General features: G+C 34.9%; 1 protein-coding gene across 2 annotated transcripts in view; it reads right to left on the reverse strand.

The window, feature by feature from the left end:
* SPAG6 (sperm associated antigen 6) overlaps window positions 1-13,336 on the reverse strand; it is a 60,791-nt gene that overhangs the window by 37,651 nt on the left and 9,804 nt on the right. The window contains exons 1-3 of one of the 2 annotated variants that reach the window (XM_028114177.1): window positions 11,232-11,283; window positions 7,582-7,748; window positions 3,927-4,110 (exon numbers count right to left, since the gene is read on the reverse strand). In XM_028114177.1, the coding sequence (XP_027969978.1) occupies window positions 3,927-4,110; window positions 7,582-7,748; window positions 11,232-11,283 (403 nt within the window). Of the gene's footprint in view, window positions 1-3,926; window positions 4,111-7,581; window positions 7,749-11,231; window positions 11,284-13,336 lie in introns of those variants that run through there. The other variant, XM_028114176.2, reaches the window with a different exon arrangement.

The raw sequence follows: 13,336 nt of genomic DNA on the forward strand, positions 1-13,336 counted from the left end.
CTGAGAAATCTATGCAGTAATCTCTTCAGGGAGCTTCTGGGTCCCAGACCCCTAACTACTGTGAAATATTGAAATTACAGTGGGAATTCCATGTGGGAGCCAGATTATAGCAAGAAATTGGAATGGAATCCCTAAGACAGATCCTATTTATGAACTATAATCATTTAGCCTCAGACTCAGCGAAAGGGAGATATGGAAAGGTTATCTATAGGCACCTGCCTGAGAGTATATCTGTACGGCAGTCCCTCAAAGCTCCTTTGCTGCACCTCTTGAAATACTCATGTTACAATCTGTTTGCCATAAAGTCTTCTGACCAAAAGCAACAATAACAACCACAAAAACCCCAACCTAAATATGATAACCAGCTTCCCATGATAACCAGCTTCTGATTTAAAACACTGCCTTAGGGGTGCCTGGGTGGCTCAGTTGGTTAAGCATCCAACTCTTGATTTGGGCTCAGGTCACGGTCTCGGGGGCGTGGGAGCAAGCCCCCTGTCGGCTCCGTGCTCAGCGGGGAGTCTGCTCAAGATTCTCTCTCTCCCTCTGCCCCTTCCCCCACCCACTCTCTCTTTCCAATAAATAAACAAATAAATAAATCTTAAAAATAAAAAACTGCCTTAGTTTCCTCTATCAACATATATTAAACAATAGTGCTAAGGTGACCCTATTTGGAAAACCAAAATCCAGATATTAAGGAAATCATTTTAATATACTAATTCAGAATCATTCTAAGCATGACAATAGTTTTCTTTCTCCATTTATTTTTCTATCATTTTCTTTCCTTTTTGTCTAACGGTGCCGCCATTTTAAGAACCAAATTAAACATAACCATGGGAGACCCTCTTCTATTTCCATTTTGAATTTCTTCTTCAATGCTCTTTTAAGAAATATGTAGTGACGCTGTTATGGTCAATGGTGAGCATGGGCTTTGGAGTCAGATTTAGACTCAAATTCTGGTTCCACCATTAACATAACTTCGGGTACCCTCTCTGAATTACATTTTCTTCCTCTGTTTAACAGGGAAAGTAATACCTACCCTATGGGTAGCTGTAATCAAAATGAGATAACGTATCTGAAGCATACTGCACCGAGCCAGGCATACAGTAAGTACCCAGTAAGTGGTAGCTATTGTTTTATACATACACACACACTGAAAAATCTGGAAAGCAAAGAAAGTATATCCTTAATTCTATCACCCTAGTAACACAAACATGTATTTCTCTGTAATTTATGTCCACATAAAAACTTATTTTTATATTATTATAATTGCAATATATAATTTTATCTCTCTTTTTACATTACAATCATGTTTCCATATTACCATGTAAGATTCATAATTACCTTTTTAATTCGCCAAGTGAAATTCCATTAAGTAAAAACTACCATAATTTAACCGCTATATTCCTGCCAAATATTTGAGGGTTTTTGATACTACAAATATTACTACAATAACATTTGCATGAATATAACTTTTTCATTCTGTGGAATTCTTCCCTTAGGATGAATTCCCAAAGCAGGCTTTTTAGAGTAACCACGAATTCTTTCATGACTTAGATTAATTTTGCCAAACTGCTTACCACAAGTTTAAACAATTTGTAGTGCCTCCACCAACGGCCACAAACATCAGTATTAATACTAATATCTTGTATTTATTGAATATTTACCATATGCCAAGTGCTTGTCTAAGTGCTTTGCATATATTATCTCATTGTGCTCACAATAAATCTCTGAAACACCTACTTTTAGGTACCATCTTTTGCAGATGCGGAAGTTAAGGTTCAGGAAGTTTAAAAGCCATGTCCAAGGTTATACAGAAACTAAATGGTAGAACTTGGACTCACACTCAGATCCTGTCCACAGTACTCTTAATCATTTGGCTATATTTCTGCTTTACTCTTTTTTCCCCCTAAATAATAATAATAATAATAATAAAGTGGGGAAAGACATTTTTACTGATGTTTTAATATGCATTTCTTTGATTACTAGCAAAGTTGATCGTTTTTACATATGTTTGTTTTAAAACTGTATTTTCTTGTTGTATTATTTGTTCGTATTGTTTAGCAACTTCCGTAAAGTGGTGGGGGCAGTTTTGTTCTCTCTGTATTCTTTACCAATCAGGTGTGTCAGCACAAACTTCACACAAGAGTTCCATGTCCTTCTTGATGAATTCATTGAGCTGTCAGTTTATAAGAGGAGGTACTACTCTTTCCCCTCCCTCTTGCCCAGTATGGGTTCAATACAAATATATTCCAGAAAGTTATCATGTCCATATCTCTTTAACATTATTCATTCATGCGATATGTCTCCTGCTTGGTTTAGAATACCCCTGTCCTGAGAGAAAGTAAAGACCCAATATCCCCTGAAGTGTGAAAAACTAAAATTTTTTCAGTGAACAAATTTACCCACATCTTTGAGAATCCATCAGTATCTCACTCTCCTCATTCCCCACTACCATCCCTTTCTATCTTCAAATTTCTCTTCTACTAACTAGGATAAGGACTGAAATGTGCAGGGGTTTTTTTTTTCTTTTCAAATTTTTATTTAAATTTTAGTTAACATATAGTGTAATACTGGTTTCAGGAGTAGAATTTAGTGATTCATCATTTACATGTAACACCCAGTGCTAATCACAAAGAGTACCCTCCTTAATACCCATCATCCATTTAGTCCATCCCCCGCCCACCTCCCCTCCAGCAACCCTCTGTTCTCTATAGTTAAGAGTCTCTTACGGTTTGCTTCCTTCCCTCTTTTTTTTTTTTCCCTTCCCCTATGTTTATGTTTTGTTTCTTAAATTCTATATATGAGTGAAATCATATGTTATTTGTCTCTCTGACTGACTTATTTTGCTTAGCATAATCTCTAGCTCCATCCACATCATTGCAAATGGCAAAATTTCTTCATTCTTTTTGATGGCTGAGTAATATTCCATTATATATGTATATATTATATATGTATATATTATATATGTATATAATATATATTAATAGATTTGTATTTTATTTATTTATAGATTTTATTTAAATTCATGTTAGTTAACATATAGTGTATTATTAGTTGCAGGGGTAAAATTTAGTGATTCATCAGTTGTATATAATACCTAGGGCTCATTACATTAAGTGTCCTCCTTAATGCCCACTGCCCAGTTACCCCTTCCCCCACCCACCTCTCCTCCAGCAATATACCAAATCTTCTTTATCCATTCATCAGTTCATGGATATTTGGGCTCTTTCCATAATTTGGCTATTGTTAATAATGCTGCTATAAACACCAGGGTACATGTGCCCCTTCAAATCAGTATTTTTGTATCCTTTGGGTAAATACTTAGTAGTGCAATTGCTGGGTTGTAGGGTAGCTCTATTTTTAACTTCTTGAGGACCTTCCATACTGTTTTCCAGAGTGGCTGCACCAGCTTGCATTCCCACCAACAGTGTAGGAGGGTTCCTCTTTCTCCACATCCTCGCCAACATCTGTTGTTTCCTGTGTTGTTAATTTTAGCCATTCTGACAGGTGTAAGGTGGTATCTCATCGTGGTTTTGATTTGTATTTCCCTGATGATGAGTGATGTTGAGCATCTTTTCATGTGTCTGTTAGCCATCCGGATGTCTTCTTTGGAAAAATGTCTATTCATGTCTTCTGCCCATTTCTTAACTGGATTGTTTTTTGGGGTGGTAAGTTTGATAAGTTCTTTATAGATTTGGGATACTAACCCTTTATCAGATATGTCATTTGCAAATATCTTCTCCCAAGACTGAAATGTGTAGGTTTTTGTGAATTTGTGATCCAAATAACTTGGCCATCATTCAGAACTTATCTCCCATAATGTATGGAAACATCATTAAAACTGCATCTATAGTTCACCAAGCAAAACCAGATTTACCTAATAAATCTAAATTTTAATAATCCTGTTTTCAGATATGCTCCATTACCTGCATTATGTCTTGCAATATATCCAAGTGCCCAAGCTGCAGCCTCCTTGACTCCGGGGTCAAAATCTTCCAAGCATATCACCAGTGTATCCAGTGCTCCACAGTCAACTATAGCCTGAGCTAGTTGAGGAGAATGTTTACCAACTGCTCGTAACACAAAGGCAGCTGCTTTCTTGTAAAAACGCTACAATGATAAAATAGATAAAACTCAAAGTGAATTAAGCACTTATAAAAACAGAAGTTAAAATAGACCAAAACCAGCTTTTTTATAAATTTTTATAAATTTTATCTATTAATATAAATAAAGCTCAACAGCTTTCAAATCCAAAAGATGAAAAACATCCTGCAAAATTATTTTTTGATGTTCCCCTATTGTTTTTGTTCAGAAACTAAACTGAAATAATATGTCTTAAATTACATTTCAAATGTTTTATTCTGAAATATTCATTTGGAAACTCTATAAAATAAAATATAAACATTGTATTTCCTACCAATTCATAAAATAATGAGACTTTCTGTATCTGCATCACACTGAAAAGTATTTGTTTGACCCATGGGAACTCTTAGATTGTTAGCATGTGCAACAAAACTGTCCACTGACAAATTCATTTCCTTTACTTGCCCTCAGTCTCTAAGCATGGTAGGCTTTTCATGACCTCAACCAACCTTTTGGTGTCCCAAGTTATCCTGAAATAACAACCATGTTTCAAGATGTACTACCAATTGCTGGATAAACATAAAGGCGAAACACTCATGATACATTTTTAAAACCTTTCCTGGTAAATAAACTAACCAAACAAGGAGATGTGTTATTTATCCCCTCTTAGAAATGCTTTTTTAAAACAACAAATACAAATGACTTACTGTTAGGTGAATTTTAAGTAATGCTTCATATTTATAAAATTTTCTGTATAAAATTTTATCAGATTGAGAAATAATAAAATTGAAACACAAGACTAACATGTTTTTCTTCATATAACTAAAAAAAATTAAATGTATAAAGTATTTGGCTATAGCATTCACTGTTGTTTCAAGGTTGGTATAATGACACAGTAATGGTCTCTGTCTTTTATTAATAGAATCCAATTAACCCCCTATTGTAGATTCCAAGTTTTTATTTCTTTACACTGATGACTAAAAGTGATTAGGTGACTATAGCACCTGTTTTGAAAGCATGTTATTTACTTTGGCTAAAAGATTAAGATACAACAAAAATTATAGGAGAGGGAAAAAATACATCAAGTATATTTTAACATATTATATCTCAAAAATTGGTATATGTTGATGATATAAGAAATATGCTGTGTTAATAATGATGTTTTGATTCGATATATTTCTTTAGTTTCTTAAATGTTAACATATATAGATATTAAAATATTTGTTATAAAGGTTACTTTTATGTCAGTAACCAAATATCTACTAACTTACTATAAAACTTAGAGTTTTAAAGTAGCTTTCCATTATTTTCTTATAATCATGGAAAAATAATGGTGATACATTTCCTGTCATCACCTTAAGCTAAGGTAACTTTTATATGGCAGAATTTTCAAATTCACAATTTACTGGCCATTGATAGATCGTCACTGCTAACTACAGTGCCTATAATTCACACCTGATCTCATTTCCCTTTTCTCCTAATTTCCACTTTTCCAAATTCCTCTCTCTTCTCTCTCATTCCTCACCAAAAGAATTGCCTTAAAAAAAAAAAAAAAAAAAAAGCTCCACGCAGGGACTTTGTACCTCATAAAGAAGACATTAAATCCTGTGAAAAATGAGTTAAAGGACGGGTAGGTGAAGGACACAGAAGCCTGGGAATCCTGACTCACATTCTCACTTTCTCCTCACTTCGACCCTAGCACTTTTTTGTCTCTTTACAACTAATGGACATTCATTCACATTTAGATCTATTGAGAACCTTCTTTGTGGGATACCAAAACACAGACCCTGCCCTTGAAAGAAGGAGTTAAGAGTCCAGGAAGAACAAAGTCTAACAGTATTTGACTATAGAAGGAACATCTGCAAGAAAAATAAAATTTCTGAGATTCCTTGTAGAGAAAAGACAGTCAGTAAATGACTCTCCAATCTATAAAAATAAAGCAAAATTTTAAACAATTAGGATTTATTTTTTCTATTCTGGTAAAATACACATATTTACTATTTTACCCATTTTAAAGTATACAACTCAGTGGCATTTAGCACATTCATGGTGTTGTACAAACATCACCATCCAGTTCCAGAATATTCTCAGCAGCCCAACAAGAAACCTCATACATGTTAAGGAGTCACTCTTCATTCCCCTCTCCCCCCACCCCTGGCGACCACTAATCTGCTTCTGTCTCTATGGATTTGCATATTCTGGACATTTCCTATAAGTGGAATCATACAACATGTAGCCTTTTGTATTTGGCTTCTTTTTTTCAGTGTAACTTTTTCAAGGTTTATCCATGTTGTAGCATGTGTCAGCACTTCATCCCTTTTTACGACTGATAATATTCCATTATATGGATGTCCAACATTTTGTTTATTCAGTCATTCTTTTGTTATAGTGAATAATGCTGCTATAAACATTTGTGTACAAGTTTTGTTTGAACACCTGTTTTCAATTTTTTTGGAAATCTAACTAGGAGTAGAATTGCGGGGTCATGTGGTAATTATGTTTAACTTGACTGCCAGACTGTTTTCTATAGCAGCTGCACCATTTTATACTCCTATCAGCAATGTATGAGGGCTCCAATTTCTCCAAATCTTCACTAACACTTGTTATTTTTTTCTTTTCCTTTTTTTTTTTATCATGGCATCCTAGTAGGTTAAGTGATATCTTGCTGTGGTTCTGATTTGCATTTCCTAATGACTTATGCTGTTGAATATCTTTTCATCTTCATTGGCCATGTGTATATCTTCTTATTATGTGTATAGATGTCTATTCAAGTCTTTTGCCCATTTTTAAATTGGATCGTTTGTCATTTGGTTACACAAGTAGGAATTTAATCTTAAAAATATGTCAAGAAACATATATCCTTAGGTTATGATAAACTAACAGAACGGAATAAACAGACCAAGACCCTATCTATAGGGAGGTCCTTAACTGTTGTTAGGTGATACTGTACATAGAGTAGAACCAGACAGGAGGGGGAAAGATTGGGGCACTCTTAGATGACCCTTAAAAGGACTGATATGTTTACATACTTGGTATAAAATGCTTTATCAAACCTTCCACTACATGTATTCTCCTTCCTTTTGTATGCCTCTCTACCCCTCGCTTCCAAGCTGTCTCTTACAGTTTCCACTAACCAGATTTCACCTGCATATAAGGAATGCTGAAAACAACTTTTTATTTGCCTAAGGCTCCATACAGCTCTCAAAGACTGATCCCACAGGTTTAAGACTCTCATATACAGAAATACTGCTTTATATATAATCCCATTAAAAATTGTGTAATCTTTTTTCTTATATTAACAGTAATAGAAAAAAGCTGCCTATCACTCCCAAAGTAAAATACCCTAAAGGTATTATTATGTGCAGTTTAAAGAATTAAAGGTTGTATTAACATCCTAAAATTCTAAAGCCTATAAGCTTACAACTGTACCCAAACTAAGCAGATTTTTAAAAATCTAAAACAAAACAAAAAAAATAACTAATTTTTTAAAAATCTTACATTCTGTTCTGCCAGTGAATAAACAAGCTGTGGAAGGATGTCACCCTTCACCACTGCTTCTGCTAGGTCATCATTATAATTAGCCAGTCTCCCAAGAGCCAACGCAGCAGTCTGTTGAATTGTTGGGACCACATCCAGAAGAAGAGGCCTCAGCAAAGACATTACACCTGAGTTTAGTTATGAAAGAACAGAAGTCAGCAAAATTTAAATGAAAAAGCAAATATACAATTCAGCATATATGCAGATAAGAAAATTGTAGGAAAAAATCAGTAAAAACAAAAAAAAATTATCCACTAAAAACTAGTGGTATATTTAGAAGCATCTAACTGGCCAAGACAAAGAATAATACAACCTGTAATTATCAAAGCAGGAGCAAAGCATGACAAGAAAGGCTTTGGAGTTAGGTTAAGAGTTTAAATCCCCGATTTGGCAAATAGTAGCTATGTGACCTGATAGGGCTGTCATGAGGAATGCACAGAAAGATTGTGGAGCATGTAGTTTAATGCCTACCTAGCACATGGTAAGGGGTAGAGGGGAGTTGTGGGGGATAGGTTTCCCCCAGCTTTTGCAACTCCTATCTTTCAGGGCTCAGTTCAGGTCCTTCATCTCTATGGAGTCTTCCATTTGTTTTGTTTGGGTTTTTTTTTTTTCCTCTGATTCCAACTGTTGGATCTTTACTGTGATTTCAACTGGCTAGGGGCTCACATTCATGAAGGGACGTAAATTCAGATTTCTGATAGTATTCCAAAGAAACAAATTCTTTGAGATAAGTATTTTGTATTACTAGCTCTCATAATATTCACTCTAGGGTTGAATACATAGTAGGTATATCATCATCACAGCAACAATAGTAAAAGTTAGCTTATATTTATCCAGCACTTATTATATGCACATGTTGTTTTAAGGACTTGTTTTCCATATTAATTCACTGAGCTGTCATAACAAACCTATGAAGTTGGCCCTATTATTATATATATTTTACAGATGAGGAAATGGAGGCTGAGAAAGGTTAAGAAATCATCACAAAACTAATAAATGATGGAGCACGGTTAGAAATTCAGACTTTCCTCATTAATAATTGCTAAATAAATAATACATATTGAAAGTTGAGGAGGTGGGGAAAGGGAGATAAAAAATAATTACCTTTTAGTCATTTGGCTATTCCAACTCTTTATAGTACCTTTGCCTTACTATAAAATACCCAAAATAGTCAACTGCTATTTGGGCCTTAATGATGCTGTTTTAGTCTAAGGTTACAAGAAAGGTAATGACAGAGTTCAAACTGGAACAAAACACCCCTTGACTTTCTAAACTTTACTTAATTTGCAGCAGGCTATTCAACTAGTTGCTATTACATCTCTTCTTTAAAAACATACCACAGTGATCTAGAAAAGCAAATATTATCAATATTCTTTTATAATGTTATATCCAGAAACATTTGATATAGAATAAAAGGCAAATATTTATAATAACAGGATTAGAACAAATTAAGATGAACAGTACTACCAATAACATAAGCAGAGCACAATGATGCTTATCACAGATACATGTAATGATGTGACCCGTGGCTTTTCACAGTTTCCAGTTTCATTTAGTGATCATTTTTATGGCTAGGGTAGCTTGATGAGATCATCTTACATAAGACCACAGTTGCAAGTCTGAACCCCACTCAGGCTTTGCAGGCACACAGCACTTCTACTCACACCTAGGTCATAGCTCACATTTAATAAATCAACATCTCTCTACTCATAAGTGTTGCTAATATTACTATCTATACTTTTTACAGTGATAATTTCTGAAATACCTCACAACAAAAAGTTTAAAGTGCAGAATAAGGTATTAGAATGACTACCAAATGTTAACATGGGTTCTTCCTAGAAAGTTGGATTTGGAACAATTTGTTGATCTCTTCTTTGTAGTTGCTTTATTACCTGATTTCTTTTTTTAGTTTTTTAATTGTGGTAAAATACACATAACATAAAAATTACCATTTTAACCATTTTTAGTGTACAATTTAGTGTAATTATCACCACTACCTAGGAACTGCAGAATTGTTTTCCACAGAAGCTGCGCCATTTTACAACCCTACCAGCAAAGTACAAGGATTCAAATTTCTCCACATCCTTACCAACACTTGTTATTTTTTGTTTTTTGTTTTTAATTTTAATAATGGTCACCCTAATGGGTGTGAAGTAGTATCTCATTGTGGTTTTGATTTTCATTTCCCTAGCACTCATGTCAGTGAATATCTTTTTATGTGCTTATATTGGCCATTTGTACATGTTCTTTGTTGAAATGTCTATTCAAGTCCTCTGGCTATTTTTAAATTGGGTTGGTTTTGGTTATTGTTGAATATAACTTGATTTTTTATAACAAATATGTATGGTTTTAAGTAAAATAAGTCAATACTCTAAAAAACGAGCTAAATTTGTTAACATATATTTGAAGTTTCATAATAAATACATTAACAAGGTCAAAAAATATAAAGTATAATAAGTATGCTTCAAACAGTTTTAAAAGAATTACTATTATGTTTCATGTTACTTTTTCCTGATGATTCTGGTATTTCCTTTTTTTCCCCTCATTTGATATATTTATATATATGTGTGTGAAGGCAGTGGCTTATTGTCTTTTGAAATATAATTTGGAAAATCAATCTATACTGGGTTATTCATCCTGGTATTTTGAATTCAATCTCAAAAACTTTGAACTTCTGTGTTAAGAAGTTGAAGAATGAATTCATCTATCTGGGTCTGTAATGCTTAATTTAGTTATAAGTGTTTATTATTAGTTACAGTATTTAGCTAATATACCATAAGTCTCCCAATTTTGGAAAATTTCAATTTGCAGTTTTAGCAGTAAAATATTTTACCCCCTACAGGTATTTCACCTGTCCATATATTCAAAGGAATTTTTTGCTTTATATATTTTCTCCTCCATTTTTCTACTACATCCGGCCCAGGAAAAATAAGATCAACAAGATGACACACCACTCCTTTCCTTCTATCCCTGTATTTAGTATCAAAGTGAGGCCTCTACGAAGATGCCTCTGCTCTATCATTCTTTTCCTACATTCCTTAGTTCAGACAGTAGCACAATAAGACTTTTGAAAAATTTAACACTTCTGAACCTATAAAAGTAAAAGCTAAAGTTTCAGTTCAAAATCTTTGTTTGGGGGCACCTGGGTGGCTCACTCAGTTAAGCCTCTAACTCTCAATGTGTCAGGCTCCATGCTCAGCGGGGAGTCTGCTTCTTCCCCCACACCTCTGACCCTCCCCCGCTCAAGCTCTCTCTCTCTCTCTCAAATAAATCTTTTAAAAAATATATCTTTGCTTGAATAAGGTCATCTTTATTAGAGAAAATATTGCCCAAATTTCTAGTCCTTGAATTGCCTCTAAGTGCTTCATAATTATCAGTCCCCAGGGACATGTTTTTTTAATCTCTTACACAGATTAAGCATGGAGACCTCGTTATTCTAATTACAAGTGTGTCCTAAAAATACAGATAACGATACAAGAGGAAGGAAGGAAGGAAGGAAGGAAGGAAGGAAGGGGGGAAGGAAGGAAGGAAGGAAGGAAACACGTGAGGGAGCAGGGGTGGGAGAAAGGAGAAAAGAAGCATATATAACATAAAAAGAAATTTTTCCTTACCTGCCTGTCCATTAGGTATCCATAGCGTCTGATCCTTGGTGAATGAATGCATGAAAATTTAGAGTCCATAAATTACAGCACTTTGAATAGTGGCTACTACAACATCGGATAAGCAAGGGCTCTAGTGACAGCTAATGACCTCAGTAAGGTCTCTACTGAAGGAGCCCACAGGTACTAATATTAAAAATAATAATTCACGGGGCGCCTGGGTGGCTCAGTCGTTAAGCGTCTGCCTTCAGCTCAGGTCATGATCCCAGGGTCCTGGGATGGAGCCCCACATCGGGCTCCCTGCACAGTGGGAAGCCTGCTTCTCCCTCTCCCACTCCCCCTGCTTGTGTTCCCTCTCTTGCTGTGTGTCTCTCTCTGTCAAATAAATAAATAAAATCTTTAAAAATAATAATAATTCACATATTATACTCTAATATCGATAAAACAATTGTTTCCTCTATAAAAACTGATCAAATGGTGTGAAAGTCTTTCTGAAACTTCTAGATAAATCTTTACAATCTCTCCCCTCCCAACTTTATAGCTCTGAGTTTCTTTTCTCTTTTTCTTGTTCCAGTGCCATACTGGTGACATTGTTTGTAATATCCACATTTCAATTCAGTTATGAAAAAAACAACAACAAAAACAACTTTGCTGATCCTGCCTCCAGGCATTCATTCAAAAAATAGATCAGAGCTTATCAATTGGCAAGCAATAGGATTACATACCTGAGCAAAGGCAGTTCCTTCCCTCAAGAAACTAATAACCTAGTGGAAGAGATTATAAACTAGCCTCAAAATAATCACAACTCTTTAATTTTTTTTAACACAACATAGGCCTAATTACTTTGATTGTACACACCAATTACAGATATAAATCAGGAAGGAAATATCAAACGTTTCCAAGACCCAAAAAATCCCCTTCTCGTATTACATGTATATAGTTTATATACATATTACCTCAATCTGCTGTGCTTTATAAAGATAGTTAACATCTCAACTTTGTTTCTTTAGAAAAACAAGTACCTGCAAACTGGGTCTTTGGGTCCACATAAGTCCTAGTAAAGATTTCTGCTTACCCTGGTTACCTCTCACCTTCTTTGTTTTTTAATCTTTAAAAATTTTATTTTTTTATTGTGGTAAAATATACATAACAAAATTGATAATTTTAACCATTTTTAAATGTACAATTAGGTATGCATTAAGTAAAATTGTGCAACCATCACCACTATCATTTCCAGAACTTTTCATCGTCCCCTAACAAACACTCTATAATTCCCCCTTTTCCCCTTTTCTACCATATATTTTAGAATGAATGAATAATTATTCAGCATTCAAGAAATATATATTAAGAATATACAAGGTATTGAAAACCCAATCATCCTTGACCTCAAGGAACTTAAAGATGGGTCAAGAGAAATAAACAAATGCAACACATTATGATATATGCAACTAAAAGAGAAGTAGAGGGTGCTTTGCAAATATACAGTGAAGCATCCAACCTAGGCCTTGAGCGACACAAGGAAGACAACCCCAGGAAAGGGACATCTACGTGGAGATTTGAAGGCTTTCAGGCAGATCACAGATTGTCTGAATAATTGGAGGGAATGGAGAAGGGAAGGACTGGACAGTTTTCCAACCAGGAGGAACTGTATAAATGAAGCTCAGAACCAAGAGTTTGATATGTTGACAAAACTGAGAATGCAGTATGACCATAGTACAAGAGGGGACCAAATTGTTGGGAAAGAAGGCTAAGAGATTAACAGAGACAAAAGTACTGAAGAGCCCAATAAATTATCTTAAGTATTTTGAATTTAATCTGAACATTAACATCAGTGTTTCTGTACTTTCTTTGTTTTGTTTTGTTTTAAAGATTTTATTTATTTATTTGACAGACAGAGAGAGAGAGCACGAGAACAGGAACACAAGCAGGGGGAGTGGAAGAGGGAGAAGCAGGCTTCCCGCTGAGCAGGGAGCCCGATATGGGACTCGATCCCAGGACCCTGGGATCATGACCTGAGCCACCCAGGCACCCTGTGTTTCTATACTCTGTAAAGAAGGATCACTGATTACACTGGGGAGAAAGGATGAAAAGAGACAACATGGGAGGCAGGAAGACCA

The sequence above is a fragment of the Eumetopias jubatus genome, unplaced genomic scaffold (assembly GCF_037043125.1).
Source record: "Eumetopias jubatus isolate StellerSeaLion01/CBP00866 unplaced genomic scaffold, mEumJub1_p1.0 scaffold_8, whole genome shotgun sequence".
In the NCBI taxonomy this organism is placed as follows: domain Eukaryota; kingdom Metazoa; phylum Chordata; class Mammalia; order Carnivora; family Otariidae; genus Eumetopias; species Eumetopias jubatus.